Here is a 21,018-nt window from a genome sequence, read left to right as displayed (position 1 = left end):
GCTCTGAGGGACTCCATATATCAGCTCCCATTTTGAAGAGCCAAGCACCACCATCTGAAAATCTACCTGAGAGATAGGAGCAGAACAACTGCAAGGCAGTGCCTCATATCCCCAAATTCCTCAGGCAATCTAGAAGGATAGCATGTTCAAAGGTACTGAGCACCTCCAAAAGATCCAGGAGAACCAACTGCCTCTGTCAGTCCCCTGGTGAAGGTCATCTTTCAGGCTGACCAAGGGCATCTCTGCTCCATAGCCTGCTCTAAAGTCAGTTTGAAATGGTTCTAGATGATCCATTTCATCCAAGACCACTTGGAACTGGTTAGCCACCACCTTCTCAATGAACTAACCCAACTTCAGGAGGTTGGAGACCAGCCTATGTTTATCCATCACCAAGGGATCTAGGGCAGGCTTCTTAAGAGGTCCAACCATTGCCTTCTTCAAACAAGGAAACATCCTGCCCTCCCTCAGTGAGGCATTACCCAAGTCTGGGAGTACTCCTGGATCCACACCTTTCCTTGGTTTCTCAGGTTGAGGCAGTGGCCAGGGGTGCTTTCTATCAGCTCCAGCTGATACGCCAGCTGCGTCTGTTTCTCAAGATCAGTGACCTCAAAACTGTGGTATATTTGTTGGTAACCTCCAGACTTGACTTCTGTAATGCGCTCTACGTGGGGCTGCCTTTGTACGTAGTCCAGAAACTTCAATTGGTTCAGAATGCGGCAGCCAGGTTGGTCTCTGGGTCCTCTCGGAGAGACCACATTACTCCTTTACTGATGGAGTTGCACTGACTGCCGATAGGTTTCTGGGCAAAATACAAAGTGCTAGTTATAACTTATAATGCCCTAAACGGCTTAGGTCCTGGGTATTTAAGAGAGCGTCGTCTTTGCTACGAGCCCCACCATCCATTGAGGTCATCTGAGGAGGTCCGTCTCCAGTTACCACCAACTCATTTGGTGGTCAAACAGAGACGGGCCTTCTCAGCTGCTGCCCCGAGATGGTGGAATGCACTCCCTGCTGAGTTACGATCCTCCCCATCTCTGATTATTTTTTTAAAAAAAATATTTGAAAACCCTTTTTTAAACCCAAGCTTTCTCAGGTTTTTAATTTAAAAATACTGGTTTTTTAATTTTATGGTTTTTAAATTATTGTATTGTTTTAACTTTTACATGTGGTGTTATATGTTGAACTGTTTTAACTTTTATATGTGTTTTAATTGTTGTTAGCCGCCCAGAGACGTAAGTTTGGGCGGGGTATAAATTTAATAAATAAATAAATTTATGCAATCTGTGCTACAGTATGGTAGGGAGGTAATCACAGAAACCTCACCACTGCCTGGAGGTTTTTCACACTGGGTTTTTAGGTTGCATTTCCTCCAAAATTGAGAGGATATGTTCACATATTGGCCAAATTTACGCGGAAGTCTCCTGCAAGCTATCAGGGCGCACTTCACACACAATTTTGGTTTTTCATCATGCATTAAGAGTGCAGCCCAATTTATATCCAGAGTTGGGTTTAAAAAAAAAAATCTACTTTTTGCATTGGATGTTTTGGTGGGGTTTGTTTTTGTTTTTTGTTTTGCAACTTCGAACTTGCAGTAAAGCCTCACAGAAAACCCATGGTAAAGCCTGCTGTCTCAGAAAGCTCCTGATAACACATCTCCATTCCTGAGTCATGACTACTTGCATCTTGATTCTATGCATGTTTACTTAGAAATAAGTTCCTTTAAGTTCAGTAGGACTTGCTTCTAAGTAAGTGTTGCATACAAATGTAGCCTTAGTATGGAAGTAAATCAGAATAATATTGGGGGGGGGGCTGCAGATAGAATCTAGTAATATTCCATCTATCATAGAACCCTTTCATAATATATAGCAGGCCTGCTCAACTTTGGCCCCCTCCAGCTGTTTTTGGACTAAAACTCCTATAATCCCCAGCCACAGTGGCCAATAGACAGGGATTATGGGAATTGTAAGCCAACATCTGCAGGAGGGCCAAAGCTGCTGATATATAGCATATGGTAAAATTGAAAAAATTAGCAAGGCTTATCAGGCTGAAAGAAAATAGGTGAAAACAGGATGTTTTTACTCATCTTGGGGTTCTTGTATAGAACTTTGGATGGAATACCACAATTTAAATAGTATGGAATTATATTTGATATAATAAATTGATTTAAACATTCCCATACAAAAATATAATATAGCTATTAAACTTTAAATGGCAGGATATGATGAAGGTGTCTATCAGTCATCTAGTACAGGCTTTAGATAGTATTCTCCTTGCATTAAATGACGTTTATAAAATACTAGCTGAGCCGGGCGCAGAGCATCTGCACCTCTACTTCTCCAGCCACCTGCCACCGTTTTCTCCCCCCCCCCCACACACACACACACACCATCTTTTCCGCCTTGCCCTCAAGCCTGTTCGCCGATGCCGGTGCTTTCCTCTTCCCCTTCTGGCAGCTCACTAACAAACTCTCACAAAAGATGCCACACATGGGATTAGCGACAGGTACACCTGAGAGAGAGAGAGAGAGAGAGAGAGAGAGAAACCCAGTGATTGATTTGAGGGTAGATTGAAACAGTGAAATACCTGCCTCATTAAATAAATTTTTTGCAAGATAGACCAATTAAAGTAAGCAAACCCACCTATTAAAAGTGGGAGCAATGCACGGCCTGACTTCAGGGTAAATTGTTCCAGATACCAGTTCTATAGTCATCTCCTTCACTTATGCCAAATTCTTATGCTACAGCATTAAAGGGAAGAGGACCCTTGTTCTTCTAAGTGGTCTCTGTCCATCACACAGATGGGGCTTCACGCCTGTGTGGATAACCTACCAGAACACTCACAAGCGCGCTTGCTCTCTCTCTCTCTCTATATATATATGTATGTATGTAGCTAGGCTCCACCCACGTACACCTTAGTTACATGATCTGCTCCCTTTTCCTCAGTTCTTTTTCGTCCGCCAAAGAGGTTGCCTCTCGGGACACTCACAGACTTCTGTCACTTGTCACTAGTTGTTTCTCTTAAAAAAATTTTTAATTCCTATTTTTTATTCCTTTCTGACTTCCCTTATATAGTTCTCTATGACCATCCGATGAGGGAAAAGATGGCTACATTATAAGCAGTGTTTAAAGGCTAGCTAACTGGCCATACAACACTGAAATTCTCCTCAGCTATCTCCTGACAGGAGGTGGGGTGGTGGAATCAAGGACTATTTCCTAGGAGAAACAAAAAAGCAAAAATATAAAGAGAAAAATATATAAGGGAAGTCGGAAAGGAATAAAAAATAGGAATTAAAACAAATTTTAAGAGAAACAACTATATATATGACAAGTGACAGAAGCCTGTGAGCGTCCTGAGAGGCAACCTCTTTGGCGGATGAAAAAGAACTAAGGAGAAGGGAGCAGATCATGTGACTAAGGTGTACATGGGTGGAGCCTAGCTACCAGAGTGACAGAATATTGTGTCCCCCTCTATTGTAGTTCACTCTGCTTTGAAGTTTTGCATTGAGGAGGGCAATGCTGTATCTTACTGACTGCCTGTGATGGTTGCCCTTCTTCTAGGTAACCCTGCTGCTATCACTCAGACTCTTTGACACATCTGGGACAAATATCACAGTCTTATGAAAGACTTGTGACAGAGTTTATTCTTTATTATATTTCTCCAATATGATAAGTTACCCTGTAGCATGGTGAAAATCTGGCAAATGTGGGAAAGGAAATGTTCTAGCACCATTTTAACATTGAAGTAACATATTTTGTTTTACTTAAGCTTACTCAGATGATGTTGAACAAGTTCTTAGAAACGTAATATCAAAACATAAACTTTTAACAGTGTTGATGTTTTGTGATGTTTTACTGGTAAGAATACTTCTCTGTGACTTTCCTTTTCAAGGTTAGGGTGACTTACTTGGTTACTTTGTTTTGTTTCACACCTGCTTCCCAGTTGAGGACTTCCTCAGATCTTTCCCTGAACAGAAAATTCATTTTCCTTTTAGAGTAGGCAACCTCCCCTGTCTCTGGATAAATCCCTCTCTCCTTTCTTTCTTGGAGAAAGTGCTTTCTTCTTCAGTCTTATTTACTTCCTCAAGACTCACCCTCTCAAAACCTTCCTAACCAACAACTAACTGCTTTCACCCACTTCATTGTTTTTTCCTTCTCTCTGACACTTGCAAGAGCAGCATCTCACTGTGGACAGGTTTGCACATAACATGGAACCTACTTGCATCGACTTGTCCATGGCCATCTAAACCCGCATCAAGGAAGGAACAACAGGTTCCCTGCTATGTATGAACCCAGCCAGAATGTTCTCCATAAATCTTTTTACACAAGCCTAGCTTTTTCCTCCGGGGAATCGTCCCCCCCCCCCCTTTACTACTTTTCCTCCCTAAACATTGCCCATATTATTATTTCAATTTGGTTAGTTTTATCTTCCCTTTGTTCATATGTCAGTGGCACAGCAATCTTCATTTAAAAGGCCATACCTATGTGGGTAGAGTTCATACTGCAAATGGCCACAATCTGTGTTTTAGCTGTTTGGGGAAACAACACTGTGTAGACTCTCATTATTGCCTAATATGCAGAGATAATATGGGTTCATCATTGCTGTACAGTAAGTGTGATTGGTGAGTGTCAGTTGAGTTGCCATGGACGTTGTATAATTGTTAGTTTTGCAATGTTTTATCCTTGTTTTTACTGGTATTGTTTTGCTTTCTGCATAGCATCACATACTATTTGATACAGATTGTTAGCATAAACTTGACATTGTGGCCCCTAGCATAATGGAACTGGACTACTTGATGGGCATGAAAGATTCTGCCTGGTATCTTGTCTAAGGGTTGGTTCATATTCCTTATCTGATGACTGCAGTAAGCATCTGCATGTGTGCATGAGCCATCACGGATGAATTAGTACTAAGAATTGTTATATCATCTCACATCACCTCCAGCACAGTGTTTTTCAATGGAGTTAGTTTGCACATGCAGATGCAGATCGTAAGGTAGTACTAAGCATATATTAATGTGGAAACATGTTATTTTTCAATTAACACAGCAGTAACATTCTCACTAGCTTTTCTAAGTAGTGGCACACCAGTAATATATTTTAATCAGTGCTTTTTTTTTCTTGTTACATAAAAGGATAGGTAGAAGTATTTAAGAAATAAGGTTGAGGGTGAATTAGAGCACTGTATTTCTGCTCGTAGAAAGAACTGGGTTGCTGTAGTAACAGTTTTAATTCTTAAATTATCTCATTTTTCGTAGTACAGAATTTGTAATTTCTTTTTTAGGTCTACTTTGGATATTTCAAAATAGTTGAAGATAAACTGACCTGCAGTTTGGATAGCACTTGCAGTCTGAAACTAACAACTGTGATACCCCTTTAGGTAATTAGTTTCTTTTTCCTCTGTTCCTCTCATATTTCAATCTTTGTTTCATTTTAAAACTGAGACCTCTGTCATAATATATATCTATGGAAATAAAAGCCTCTTCCTAGCTTTTGTCTTTATCACATTCTAGCATGGCGCAGAAATATAATCCAGTGTGGAGCTATGTAGATAGGACAGTTGCTTCCATTAAGTTCTATGAGAAAAATGATTTGCACTTGGCAAGATTGTTAGGAAATTTGCAAAATCCAATTGCTCTCCCTTGTCCCTGTTTTAATTTTTATCTATTTTATATTTTTATTTTTATTATTATTTTAAAAAACACCATCACTGGGGTTACCAGGGACAATGAACAAGTTTAGTCCCTTCTATAATTGTATCTTTAGATGTATCTCTTTGCTTTCACTTGTTTTGTGTTGGATCCTGTGAAGGTCAGAAATGTAGACTTTCTGAAAAATTTGACTCTATGGGGAAAACTGATTTGTGTACACACACACACCCAAAAACCAAATTGGAATATATGCCATATTTATTTTCCTATCAGAACTAAAGTTAATATACTACTTTAAGAATATGAGGTCATTCACAGGATAAACAACCATGTTTTACCCAGGTTTGGGAACTGTGTGAGCCCCCAATTCTAGGTTGTGTGGAAGCAAGGTAGGAGGAAAATCTGAGTAGCTTTTTCTCCTACCTTGCTTCCACACAATCATTTCTACCCAGGTTTTCCTCTTACCTTGCTTCCACACAACCAACATTTGGGAGCACACACAGCTCTCAAACCCAGGTAGAACACAGTTTTTGATTGTGTGAATGGCCTCTAACTTTTAAAAAAAAATTGCGTTCATATACAGGTTGCCCTCGTTATTTGCAGGGGTTCCATTCCCGTTAATTAGCACCAATATGGAAACCATGAATAAAGAAACCTTACCCCAGTGGGAATCCACGGGTTACGTTCCTGGAAAAAACACTTAATAGGCAGGGAGGAGACAGAAGTAGGGTAGAAAATCATAATACTTTGTTCTCCAGGAATGCCCCCAAATCCTCTTTTTTTTTTAATTCAAAAAAATTTTTTTTAACAAAAAGCCACAAAATGGCTCTGAGCTTCAAAATGGTGACTAGAAATTACATCAGAAGTCTTTCCCAGCTACTCAGGAACTGTGGATAGATGAAAGTTGCCTATATTTCATGCTGCAGATAAAGGAACTGGATAATAACCCATCCTCAGATGCATTAAACCACGGATAATGAGGGTCTCCTGTAGCACCTTCCTGCCAGTGCACTCAAGACAGTTTACAATTCAAAATAATAACTTTCAATCTTATAGACACAGTACAAAAAGAAAAAGAAACAGGGAGGGAAGGGGAAATAAGAAAATGTATGTATCAGCTCTCATATACTTTAACATAATGACCATATGAAGTGTTTAGTGCAGGAAATAGTTTGAGTGAAGAGGAGTTGAATGGCAGTCCGTCCAAGCCAGGCTGATGGAGGGGGCCTGGTGGATTGCTGTAATGGAATCATAGTATTTTCAAGATGGGAAAGATCTTGGAGGTCATTTAGTCCAACTCTTGCTCAGGGCAAGAAATCTGAATCATCTCCAGGGGATATGGCACCAAACTTCTCTTTTTCTGGGTTATTAGAAACAAATCGGCACTGAGGCATTGCATGGTCATCCGGGTATCTTTAAGCCTCTGCTGAAACGAAGACCAGAAGCAATGGTAAAATAAATATGAGTAACTGAATTTTCTCCAGATACAGGCAGATCACTAAGGACCATAAGGCTGTTGGGTTTTTTTAAACCCTCACAATGGAAGAGTGTTATATCAATAACAATTGCTCCTTTATACATGCCTAATGTATTTTGAGAGCTTCTGGTAGCATAGAGAGTTCAGATATGTTTTCTTGAGATTCAAGATGTTAGAGAGTTCCCTTGCTGGAGCCTATGCTATCATCCTGTGAGTTTCTGTGCATTTAAAGGAATCTGTATTTTATAGCTTAAATGAGGGAAATAATATATAATTGAGAATCTATCTTGAGAATGTATCTGTCCAACATCTTGAATACCAAGGAAACACTGTTTCGAAATCCTGCACACCTGAGATGTTCAGACCTGAACCTGTACTTTTGATGTAGAACAAGTATCTCTTGAGCCATGCAAATTAGGTTATCAGCATGAAAGAATGGTCTCTTTTGACCCAAATGACTGTGGAAGATGCTTCCCACCTATTTGAAACTACTGACACCTACTCAGTAACAGGAGGCTATTGGCATCATATTAGAACCTGTTGTTTTAAAAGGACATAAGGAACAATTAGAAGACTCGGATGCCTTTCTGTTCTCTTGTTTAGGGACTAAAGGAAGAGTATTACAGCCCTTCACCAAATACATGAATACTCTATATCAGTGATTCTCAAACTTGGGTCCTCAGGTGTTATTGGACTTCAACTCCCATAATCCCCAGCCTCAGTGGCCTTTGGTTGGGGATTATGGGAGTTGAAGTCCAATAACACCTGAGGACCCAAGTTTGAGAATCACTGCTCTATATCCAATAACAGCTAACAGTACCAATAAGTACTTTTCCAGCACCAGGTCCTTAGAGTGTTGTTGCCTAGTAATCCAAACACAAATAGCAATATCATCATTACTGAAGAATCAAAGAGATTTGCAACAATGTAAATGTATATATTTTAAAACTGTTTTCAAAAACATTTCTTCTATGGTTAAAAAATAAAATATTCCCAAAGAAGGGTTTTACTTCATTTCATTTCCATTTTAGACCTCGGAGAGAAAATGTATTTTTATCTCCCTCCCCCACCCCCCAATCTTTTCCATTGTTTCTAGTATTCACATTTTTAATGATAAGAACAGCCCTGCTGGATCAGTAGCATCCTGTTTCCCATGGTGGCCCACCAGATGCCTCTGAGAAGCCCACAGGCAAGAGGTGAGGGCACGCCCTCTTTTCTGCTGTTGTTCCCCTGAAACTGGCATTTAGCGGCATCTTGCCTCTGAGGGCTAGAGGTGGCCTATAGCCATCAGATTAGTAGCCATTGATAGACCTATCTGCCATGAATTTGTCTAAGCCCGTTTTAAAGCCGCCCCTTTTAAAGCTAGAGGCAATCACCACATCCTGTGGGAGAGAATTCCATAAATTAATTATGTGCTGTGCACAGAAGTACTTTTGTTGTGCCTAACTTTCCCAACAGTCAGTTTCATGGGATGACTCTTGATTCTTGTGTCTCTAGAAACAAAAATTTATCTAGTATCTAGAGAGGAAGAGGAGAAAAAAATCTGTCCATTCTTTACATGCATAATTTTATACACCTCTGCCATGTCTCACCATAGTTGCTTCTTTTCCAAACTAAAAAGCCCCAGACGCTGTAGTATTGCCTCATAAGGAAGGTGCTCCCAGCACCTGACTATTTTGGTTGCCCTCTTCTGCACTTTTCCAGTTCTGCACTTTCTCCAGTTCTGTAGTCTTACTAACAAGAACAGTTAAGAGTGTCTAATTAGACACCGCTATTTAGAAGTTCCTGGTTGCTCAGAGCAGTGACCAATCCTAAAATGGAAGCTTTTTGCAGTACTTTTATGTTCCTTGGGTGGTGACACCTTCATATCACCAATTCAAGATCTACAGTTTGCTCTTATCCTGACATGTGAGTGACTGCTGTTCAGGGGGAAAAACTAAAACTAAAAGCTATTGGGCGGGCGGGGGGGACTAAAGTATTGCAATTGGAATTATCAGTTAGAATGAATTTGCTTAATTTGCATAATTGGGATTGCAATATTTGAATTTTTACAAACTTGTAATTTCTTACTAATAATTACCGATGGTGGTAAATAGAGTGAACAGGAACCTTATAAGTGTGGTACAGGTAGGATACTGTTTTCTGTAGAACTTCTTGACTATTCCACAGACATGAGGACAAGATTTTTATTTTTATTTTTTTCTGGGCCCATCTGAGGTCAAATAGACATCTGCTAACTACACAGTACCTGCTAAAACACTTCCTGCATAATAATTGTTGAGCCAGTATTACCATCTTCTTCCTCCTTCACGGTCCAATAGTACCATCTTCCTCCTCAAGTTATTGCAGGAGGATTGTAATGCTGGGCTTACCACATAGACAGACTGAGGAAAAGTCCTTTTCACATGGTTGTGATCAAAAATATGTCTAAAAAGTTTTCTGTCACTGATTTGCTTCCTATTAACATAGACTTTCCCTTCATGTTATTAAAGTCAATACGGACATTCAATAATCAAATGAATGAGATTATCAAAATGCTGTAATTTAGTTTATGGAAACCACAATATATGGAGTATTAATGAATACTCCAGTGGTGCTGATGAATCTAAACAAATTCATTAACTTGAGTTAAGGCATATACCTACATACTTCTTTTTTTTTGTCTTTTTGTTCTCGGCAGATACATAATGAGCACACTGATGCAAGATAAAGTTAGTGAACAACTATAAAATGCCCAGATTTGGGTCAGCAAAGGCAGTTCAGATTCAAAATTCTGACAGCGATAGCACCATGGTGGAGAAACCAACTGGAAGAAAGGTATTAAAAAAAACTTAATAAGGTTACAATAAAGGCAGGCTAACCCATGAAAGCATAGAACATATTTGAGTCAGGAGGGGTTACAAGTTGTGTGAAGAGATGGTGTTCCCATGATGTAATAAGCGACTATCCACTATAATGTTTTATCTATTTAGTTAATTGTATCTTATGAACTTTTAGGTATATGTTTAAAACTTTTGACTTCTTTCCTACAGAATTTAGTGTCCTATATTTAGAATAGTGTACTGTGACACTTTTCTTTTACATATTCTATTCTGTATAAAAAGATACTGACCTGGCAGCATCCCAAATTGACTTTGCTTTCTTTTTCAATAGTATAGTGAGTAGGGCTGTCAGCTGGTTAAAGAATTTGTAGTTAATTGAATTTGCCAATTGATTTATTGATTATATTTAAATGAACTTGTATATTACCACAACTTCATTATGCATGCCTTTTTTGAATGGTAACTTAGCTGGGCCTTAGTTTATTAAATGCTAATGTTAGTTGTGATTAAGTCACATTAAAACAAATAGCTGCAACTAACTTGAGTTTCATTGGGATTTAGTCATGGCTAATTTACCTGAATTGAGACTTAGAAGCTACCACTTAGAAGAAAAATATTTTCTTTTTCATATCCTGCTACACTAATGCACCAAAATCAGAATAGCCACAAAAATAAACAAATGTGCTTTAAAAAAATTGGCCTCATCAGTTATATCAGCAATACTGTATAAACAAAACATCATGCTTACTTGGACCCATGCTCCTTAAACACATGTGCATCATGTTGTGCCCTTGGGCACACTGTTTTCTGGGGGAATTCTGTTGAAGCTGGGGGAGTTAGTCAAATGCCAGGCAAACCCTTTCCTTTTTGCAGCTAACTACAAGCCAGGGAACAGAGAGCTATTCATTTGGTAGAATGTATTCTTCCAAATGACTAGTAGCAAACCAGCAAGTGCGGATACTTTGGATCTGGATCTGGATCCATTGCATTCATAATATTGGATTCTGCACCTGCGCAGGGACCTCACGGATCGATTAACTAGCTCCTCGTGCTGCCTCAAACTGCAGTGCACGTGACCGTGCCCCTGTTATTCCTGGCAGTTGGGGTGTGTCTTACTCAGTTTCTGTTAGACCACCGTTGTGTCTACACCTCGGATTGATTTGCTCCTCGGATAATTTTGGACATTTTGGTTACGACTAGGAATGGATTACGACCAACGAATGGAAATTGGACATTGGACTGTTTTATCTGGATTATTCTCATTGGATACACCTTACAGCGAAAAGTAAAAAAAGATTATAGAAATGACTCATTCCTACTTTCCCAGGGGAATGTCTGAGGCTATGTCTACCAAGCCGAAAACAACTTTTAAGCACTGCTCTGAGTGCTGGGTGAAATTGCCCACAACGGACACTCATGATTCCTGCTTCTTATGCCTTAGGAGAGCAGCATAACCCAGCGAGTTGTAAGATCTACTCTTCGTTTTCGAAGCAAATACTGAAGAACAGGGCACTGAGGTTGCGGGCAGCTCTTTATGACAATGCCAACGCCGAGACTCTCGACATCGTAACTGGAATCCTCCGTAGTGGGGCATGTTACTCCTGTGGTGGACTCTGCTAGCCAGCAGTCTAAAGCCACCACAGTGCAGGAGTTTAAACAGCCTGAGGAGGTGGCGCCACTAACACAAGCAGCACAAGCATAAATCCTCCACCGATAATGAGCTGGAAAGGTTACCGCCCTGAAAGAGAATGAAGAAAGCTCACGTCCATCGCCAACAGCATTGCAATCGGAGTTTGATGACTGGGACTCTATGGAGTCACTTTGTCGCTGTGGGTTACAATTTCGACAGAGAGCGCTAGCTTACCAACTTCGACATCGGCAACTACAATAGCACTGTCGGGATCAATATCATGTCAAATATATGATGCAGGCAGCATCCTAATCCATGTCAATGCTGATCATGGTGTTGAGTGGTTTCGACACGTCGACATCAAAAGGGCTTCAACTGTGGTGCGGGGCAGTGGATCTTACCCATGCACACACCTCGATTGTATCGCCGGCCATGACTCCATGGCAGGAATACCGCACAGAGGACTATCTCGATTTCTGAGAGAACACTGCGGAGGAAAAGATATTTGTGGGCCCAAAGGCGGGAACCGACTTGCTGGCTCTCCTTGACTCTACAGATAGCATGCCATCAGGGTCAACATTTCATGGTTTCTCTGGGGTTGAGGTTGACCACGGCACCAGGCATTTATCGGTACTAAAAACGCCTTCAATCCAGCCAGTACCAAAGATTCCCTCGATGTCACCAGTGCAACTGCCTACGTTACAGCAGGCTTTGCTACAACAGCCATTCAAGCCTATGACTATGGCTTCCCTACGCCTAAAAACATTGAAGACTGCCTTCTTAATCACTGTCACTACTGCAAGAAGGGTTAGTGAGCTTGCAGCCCTTCGGGTGGATCGCCCGTACACGCAGATATTTCCACACAAGGTTCTTCTGCGCTTAGATCCATAATTCCGACCAAAGATGACAACAGACTATCACATCAATGTGGATATAGTGCTGCCAACCTTCTTTCAAAACCCAGAATCGCAGCTAGAGAAGACCATGCATTCTTTAGATGTCCGGAGGGCATTTCTATACTACTTAGATGCTACAAAGCACATCCACTGCACAAAGGAATTATTTGTACTGTATGAGGGGAAATCTAGAGGGCGTCCTGCTTCCAGGCAAAGACTAGCTCAGTGGATCGTCCAGACCATAAAGCTGGCCTATACTGAGCAAAGGAAGACCCCACCATGAACCATTACAGTACATGCCACTAGGTCATATGCTTCCTCGGCAGCGAACTTGGCGGGAATTTCAATGGCGGATATCTGCAAGACAGCGACCTAGTCTTCGAGCCAACCATTCATACTGCATTACGTGATAGATTTGCAGCAAACAAAAGAAGGAGAATTTGGGCGGGGAGTTCTGAAACAAGTCCTGCCGTAACTGAACACGAAGCCCACCACCTGGGTAACAGCTGGCTAATCCCCAATATTATGAATGCAATGGATCACGATCCAGATAAACAGGTTGCTTTCTTGTAACTGATGATCTAGAGGTGATCCGTTGTATTCATAAAACCCACCCAAATCTCCCCGCAATAGTAAAGGCAGGACAGGTACTCATAAACAAAGTAGGATTGCCACAGGAGGTAACTGCCGGTCTACCAGAAACTGAGCAAGACACGCCCCAACTGCCAGGAATAACGGGAGCACAGTCACGTGCATAGCAGTTGGAGGCGGCACGAGGAGCTAGTTAATCAGTCCATGAGCAGAACCCAATATTATGAATACAACGGATCACCTCCAGATCATCAGTTACAGGTAAGCAACCTGTTTATCCATTCCAGAAAGTGCTGTGTCAACTTGGGGTACCCCTGAGAACAAGCAGAATCAAGAGACAAGGACTTTACAAAAGAAAGAGATATTGTTTATTTAAAGAGCAGAACACAATAACTGGATATTGAGCAGGAAGTGAACCAAACCCCAAAAAACAGTTTAGAGGGCTTTTTCAGTAAAATGGAACTGAACCCGAACCTAAGAATTTCAAGGTTCACTCAACTCTGAACCAGAATAAAACTCCTAAAATAAATAAAAGTGGTAACTGGTTCAGAATAAGTGATTTAGTAATCTGGTACTTGGAATTTATTTTTCAGGGAGTGGTGAAGGAAATCATATTTTCCCAGTGAGCCACCTAAAAAGAGGAGGAGAAGCAGTAGAGATTGGTAGGCAGGGATTGGTACTGGTAGTCTGATACTTGGCTACAAAACACTCACAGACTGTTCTTGTCCAGTAGCAGCAAGGCCTCATTAGACTTTGAGGCAGCAGCTGTCTACAAGCTTCTTTTATTATTTCCTTATCATTCATTCTAGGCAGGGTAAGTTTATTTTTTTTTCTTAAACTAGGATAGAGTCCTAGATGAGAGAGGGAAGTTGTATATTTAGATAGATCCCTAATGAGTCTGGAGGAGAGGAGATGGATATGAAAACCTGATTGATATTTTCTTTTCTACTTCTGTTGTTGGGCCTTCCTTTAGGCTGGGCCTAATGCTTTTTTCTTTTGGCCACTAAGATTCTGAGACTAGAAGGTTATTTCTTTCCAGAAATATAGAAAAACACTGCATATTGTTTGTTTGCTTATTTAAATTTAGGTTTGCAGGCAATGTTTTTTGTGGGGCGGGGGTGGGGAGTGGGGTTAAGGCCCTGAGAAGACTCACATTCCTACTGTCCACAGAGCAGTCATAATGTTACATTGCTGCAATGTAAGTGTGGGGCAAGAGCATTAAAAACATTATTTTTGTACATAATTATCCTGTTATCTATTTTGTGTTTAAAATATTTAAAAATTCAAAAATGAGCAGCTTTAAAAAATAAATATTTAAATTGCAAGCAAGAGCGTTTGATGTTCTAAATGTATTCTAAACCAGTTACCGAAATATTTTTTAATGTTGATGTTTGAACCATAGAGTTTAAAAATGCTGTTGAACCTGAATCAGAACCAAACTCAAAATGTTAATGGTTTAGCTCCCTGCTAAACTGGGTCTGTGTGTAGTATGTGCTACAAACTGGAGAAAAGGGGGTACAAGCAAATGCAAGCACCACGGGCATCTTGGGAGGCAAAGGGAGGCATTTGCTCCACCTGGATTGAGAACCCAGGCAGCATGGGATCTCAATCCCACCCTCCGGCATCTTTGGGGGGGAAGTCTAAGGTGGCAGGCAGTGGCAGCATGTCTCAGTGCACCAGGTGCTTTATTGAGCCAGGCAGACAGTGAGGCTCACTCTCCCTCCCTTGCACTCCTGCCTGGCTTCCTGCAGGAGGAAGGGAGGATGCACCGCTGTCCTTGCCTCAGCCCTGGGAAGTGGCAGAAATGGGTGGAACTGCAGCAGTGGGAGTGAACAAGCAATTGAGAGGAAGCCAAAGCACAGCACAGGAAGTACCCAAGCTTTTGCCACCCTGGAAAAACTCCTTGTAGCACCCCCACTCATATTACACACTCACACACACACGACCCGTAGATGCCTATAGAAAGCACTTGGCTGGAAGTCTCCAGTGCAGTATTGGGCAGAGCAATCACCTGAAAGCACATGGGGCTGTACGTGTACAGGCCAATTATAGGGATTTTAAATAATAAGGAAATAAATACACAGGGCTCTAGAATGTCAGGGAGTCAGAAAGGTGAAAAATGTGTGCATGAATGTTTTGGGGGGAGTCGAGGGAACTGCATGGGTGAGTCAGCATAATTCAGCAAGAGGACAAATGCATCAGGACCTTAAGCTTGACTGTTCAGTCAATGGCTAGGAGTTGCTTTGACTGCATTATATTGGGGCGGATTGGTTCAGTGGAACCTTTGCATTGTTCCAGGCCAGGGTGGCAGTTTAGCCCCATAAAAAATGCAAAAGCACTGGGTGTAGTCCTTTCCCTGGCTCAAAATAGAATACCCCCATCTACGTGACCGTCTTGCCTGAAATGGAGGCCGACACTCAAAGCATGAGCTTCAGTTCATGCAGAATTTGTTTGGCTTAAGATGGATGGAATTCCAACTTGTGGAAAGTGCTCTGCCATGAGAAGCTTACAGTCTTTCTAATTGGCTTCCACCAATTAATTTACTAAAACTTCAGCTGAACTATCTGTGATTAAACCAATCAGGTTAGAAGACAGTTTCTTTAACATAGGGTTATAATTTTAAACATAGGGTTATAACATTTAAATACCTCTATAATAATAATTCAGAGACATTTGGAACATCCTCTCCTTTAGCAATGAGTTGATTGAGGATTGCCTAGCCAGGCAAAGGCATTTCTTTCCTGTGGCTGATGTCTCTCCTACCAGTAATGAAAAGGCATACCAGAGGGCCCTGAGATGCATGCATGGCAGTGTCATTGGAATTTGCAGCCCACCAGCCTGAAAGAATTGGCTATCCCCAAGCTGTAGGAAATAATTATGTTGTAGTACAATAAAATCAGCTGCCTCTAGAAAGTCCATACAACATATGTGAAGTGCTTTGTATATTTTTCTAATAAATTGCACTAAACCTATTTCCTCCAAGGATTTTTGAAAAGCATAATCCTATGTGAGGATTGCTTGTCAAATAGTATCTAATTGATATGCAGTCCAAATATCCAAGCGTTAAACTGACCTGAGTCCCAATGAAGTGAATAATGTTTGCTTTTAGAACAGGTTAGCTATCTACTATCAAAATAAGAGGTTCCGTTCAGTGTTCAACTTGTACTACTTTGTATGGTGAAATATACCAGTCTGGGACTGATGAGTTGCACACTCCATGTAAATGACTGAAACCATTCAACAAGCATTTGGGAAGGATATTCCAATACTTGAGAGACCTTGGGTTAGGGCGGTATAAAAATGTGCTAAATAAATAAATGCTTTACATCAGGGATGTCAAACTGCCAGCCCCCAAGCCAGATCAGGCCCATGGAGGTCAACAGACCAACCTGTGTGAGACCAGGACTAGCCCCACCGTGAGTTGGTTCCTTCTTCCACTCCGCTGCCACTCTCATCCCCTTCTCCCTTGGGCTTTTCACTGCACAAAGCGCTAGCCCAGAAGAGGGAGACTGGAGATAAAGTGGGGGGAGGAGGAGGAAGAAAACAACTTTAAAAACCCAGAAGACAGCACAGGGCACTTTTTCTCGGGGTGGGGGTGTTTGAAGAGACTGAGAGAAAGAGAAGGAGGAGGGGAAAGGGTGACTGGAGGGTAAGGGAGGGTGAAAGAGGAGCTCTGCTCTGTTGAGAACATCAAAAGTTAAAATATGGTGGTTATTCTTCAGGGTGAGGGAGGAAGAAAGGAAGAGAAGGAAAGAAAAAGGGGGGAGGAGAAAGATAGAAGGTGGTGTGAGGCAGGTGCAAGGCGCCAGAAGGCAGTACAAGGCTATGTGTGGCCCTCTGGAGGTACATTGGAATCAAATCCAGCCCACCACCCAATTGAGTGACATCTCAGCTTTACATTAATAAAAGGTTCTTGGACACTGGTGTGCATCTAGGCTTGTAAGACGTCTTTCTAATGTTGAGAAAACTGTTACCAAAAAATTGTCTTTATCTGCAAAAAGGAGTTTGTGCCAAGTATAGTTTAGCTAGCCAAGATCTTAGAATTGTTAAAAGTAGTTGAAATTACTTTATTCAGTTCAAACAATCAAATGAAACCATATTTTTAAAAGGGTTTCATGACATTGCTGAAGAAAATTAGATTTTATATAATGAAATTGTAAGACTATGAAAAAAACTGGCTGGGATCCAAAGCTCCATCTGTAGTATTCTGCATACACACAGGGTGCTTTTCACATCCCTCTTCCAGTGGCAACCAGTGTTCCCTCTAACAGGGATACCCAGATGTTGTTGACTACAACACCCAGAGTCCCCAGCTACAGTGGCTTTCACTTGGAGATTATGGGAGTTGTAGTCAACAACATCTGGGGATCCCTGTTAGAGGGAACACTGGTGGCAACCCCCACTGCCCTCCCAAAAAGCCTCATGATGGTTAGGGGCACTCTAGAGCAGCATTCCATGAGGTGCAAAGATCTGTCACCAGAGGGGGTGGGGGCATCACCCCTGCCATGCACACACAAACATACAAACTGCTGTGATTGGTTGGTTCAGACATCATGACAAATCCTGGTTTATTATAACCTTGAGGCTCAAAGACATTGGGCAAAATCAGTAGTTCCACATTAAATCTGAACCAGCCCAATCTATCTACTATATACGATACTTCCAACCTAGTTTTTCAACATGTCAGTTTTTACGTATCCAATGAGAATTATTTTTGGATCATAAGGTAAATCACACCTTGATATCTCTTATTACTAGTATATTTCAGAAATCAGTGGACATGACCAAAATATGTATATTAGGTCTGCACCAGAGATCTGATACCTCCAACATCTGTTATTCAGGAGATGATAAATGCATTTTAAGTGGGAAAGTGTCAGACGCTGTCTGTTTCATAGTGTATCCAAACTTTCTCTTGGAGGAACATTGATATTCTTTCTAATATTGTTTTCCCATGATCATTCCCATCCAGAACTGGGACTAGCAACTCTTTGTCCCACTTACATATTTAATTTGGATTAATGGATTCATTTTGAACAACAGATGGTACCATTGGGCTTTCATTCCTCCTCCTCCTCCTCCTCCTCCTATTGTTAAATAGGGGTGTGCACGGAACCGCGGAGCTGCGGTCCGGCACTGGGGTGGGGGGTTCCACACAAAACAGGGGGGGCTTTACTCACCCCTTCCATTAAAGTGCCGTATTTTTTCTAGTAATCCGGCGGCAGGGTGCCGCCCGCTTCAATCTCTTCTCGGTGGTCCTCTTATCCATAATCGGGGCGGCAGGGTCGCTCCCAGTCCCTGCCGCCCCTTCAAGCTGTCCCCCTCGGCTGGCGGCCGCCCCCTGAAGCTTCCCAGAGTTCCCCCGCCGCCCCCTTCTTTCAAAATCTGCCCCCATTATAAAGAGGACGGCAGGAGAACTCCCTGCCGTCCCCTTCCCCCTTGCCGGCTAGGCTGCAAATGGCTTCTAGGAAGCCTTTCGCGCGCCTGCGCGAAAGGCTTCCTAGAAGCCATTTGCAGCCTAGCCGGCAAGGCAAACGGACGGCAGGGAGTTCTCCTGCCGCCCGCTCGCTAAAGTAAAGTAAGCGCTTACTTTACTTTAGCGAGCGGGCGGCGGGAGAACTCCCTGCCGTCCGCTTGCCTTGCCGGCTAGGCTGCAAATGGCTTCTAGGAAGCCTTTCACGCAGGCGCGCGAAAGGCTTCCTAGAAGCCATTTGCAGCCTAGCCGGCAAGGGGGAAGGGGACGGCAGGGAGTTCTCCTGCCGTCCTCTTTATAATGGGGGCAGATTTTGAAAGAAGGGGGCGGCGGGGGAACTCTGGGAAGCTTCAGGGGGCGGCCGCCAGCCGAGGGGGACAGCTTGAAGGGGCGGCAGGGACTGGGAGCGACCCTGCCACCCCGATTATGGATAAGAGGACCACCGTGAAGAGATTGAAGCGGGCGGCACCCTGCCGCCGGATTACTAGAAAAAATACGGCACTTTAATGGAAGGGGTGAGTAAAGCCCCCCCTGTTTTGTGTGGAACCCCCCACCCGAACCCAAACCACCCCGTGCCCGGACCGGTCTGGAGGCCTTTAGAATGGCCTCCGAACCGGTCCGTGCACATGACTATTGTTAAACATTTATCCTTTTCCTCCTGATTATATCGTATTTCTGGACAAATGGGCACTATGTCTCTAATTTGAAGTTGTTGAAAAACGTGATCTTTTCCCTTGCATCCTGATATGCAACACTCTGACTTCTGACAGAAATTGTGAGATATGATGAGAGATATGAAGAGAGATATGAAGAGAGGAGAGCTGGTCTTGTGGCAGCAAGCACGACTTGTCCCTTTAGCTAAGCAGGGTCCACCCTGGTTGTATATGAATGGGAGACTAGAAGTGTGAGCACTGTAAGATAGTCCCCTCAGGGGATTAAGCTGTACTGGGAAGAGCAGGAGGTTCCAACTTCCCTCCCTGGCTTCTCCAAGATAGGGTTGAGAGAGATTCCTGCCTGCAACCTTGGAAAAGCCACTGCCAGCCTGTGAAGACAATACTGAGCTAGATAGACCAAAGGTCTGACTCGGTATATGGCAGTTTCCTATGTTTTAGGGAGGAGAGCTGGTCTTGTGGTAGCAAGCATGACCTGTCCCCTTAGCTAAGCAGGGTATGCCCTGGTTGCATATGAATGGGAGACTACATGTGTGAGCACTGTAAGATATTCCCCTTAAGGGATGGAGCCACTCTGGGAAGTGCATCTAGGTTCCAAGTTCCCTCCCTGGCATCTTCAAGATAGGGCTGAGAGAGATTCCTGCCTACAACCTCTGAAATGCCACTGCCAGTCTGTGGAGAAAATACTGAGCTAGATGGACTAATGGTCTGACTCAGTATATGGCAGCTTCCTGTGTTACTAAGATGGAATTGAAATGTAATCAACTAAAAGATATCAACCAACTTGGTTAAGTCATTACAAAAAAACAGGGATAAGTCTGGACTCTGTTTATCATTAGGAGGGAAATGATCCTGCCTTCATATAAAGGACTATCCTCCACTCTTTTTGACACACCATGTTATAACTCCAGAATGGATGGACAGAAAGTTGTCAAATACCTCATGGAGATAGTTCATGGCCATAGAATTCAGTGTGTTTTTATTTGAAGCATACTAGTCTGCCCGTTAGTTTTTAATAATTTATTTTTTAAGTATGAGTCCATAAAACTAGAAATCTAGGTGGTAAGGTATCTCCCCAAAGTAATTGGTAGTGAAAAGGGTGGAGGTTAGCATTTGAGGAGAGAACAGCTCTTTAGTCCCAACATATTTAACAATTCTGACAGAATATGGAATGCATTCTGATAATTTCAGTATGATAGGACCCTATTAAAGTAGTGTCAGAATTAATCCAGGATTTCCCAACATGCCCATGGTCATATCTGATAGTTCTGTCAGACCTATCCAACTGCACAGTCCTCATGATTACTTGTCATTGGTTCACCTCACCTAGCAATAGTCACAATCCAGTTTCTAATCACCAACTTCTCATAAGTTTATCTACAGGAATCATTTCTATCATGCTTGTCACCAGTTCACAGCAGCTAAAATTGCTACTGACATGGCTATAAACTTTGCCACTTCTCCACACAATGTTGCTCCTATTCATCTTCTTCCATCTCCAAACCCATAGGGTTTGGAGAAGTTGGAGATGGAAGCACGCACTACAAAACAGAAGTACCCACAGGCTAGTCAAGGATCATTCTCTGTCTCACCATTCTTGTGTCAGACGGTGGTGCCAGCACAGCTGCCACAGCCTGATCCTCCTGCATTAATCATGAGACTATTCTCCCAGGCCCCAGCACCCAATCCACCACTTTATCCTTTTCTGCTGACTGAATCCAGTGCACCATCTGACACTGAGCTGTAAGTCTCCCAGTTCTTTATCTCAGATGATTCATCCAAATCTTTTCCACAAGCATGTGTAGGGGACT

At 42.2% G+C, this 21,018-nt stretch overlaps 1 protein-coding gene across 7 annotated transcripts in view; it reads left to right on the top strand.

Annotated features, from left to right (window-relative positions):
• ANKRD12 (ankyrin repeat domain 12) overlaps positions 1-21,018 on the top strand; it is a 125,510-nt gene that overhangs the window by 42,182 nt on the left and 62,310 nt on the right. For 3 of the 7 annotated variants that reach the window (XM_053244092.1, XM_053244089.1, XM_053244091.1), the window contains exons 2-3: positions 5,281-5,376; positions 9,805-9,941. The exons of 1 other annotated variant lie outside the window; for it this stretch is intronic. In XM_053244092.1, coding sequence (XP_053100067.1) covers positions 9,855-9,941 — 87 coding nt within the window. In that variant the 5' untranslated portion in view covers positions 5,281-5,376; positions 9,805-9,854. The remainder of the gene's footprint in view (positions 1-5,280; positions 5,377-9,804; positions 9,942-21,018) is intronic. 3 more of the 7 variants (XM_053244093.1, XM_053244095.1, XM_053244090.1) reach the window with 2 other exon arrangements.

The sequence above is a fragment of the Hemicordylus capensis genome, chromosome 4 (genome assembly GCF_027244095.1).
Source record: "Hemicordylus capensis ecotype Gifberg chromosome 4, rHemCap1.1.pri, whole genome shotgun sequence".
Lineage (NCBI taxonomy): Eukaryota > Metazoa > Chordata > Lepidosauria > Squamata > Cordylidae > Hemicordylus > Hemicordylus capensis.
Note: the sequence above shows the minus strand (reverse complement) of the source record. Positions and strands in the feature narration are given on the sequence as shown.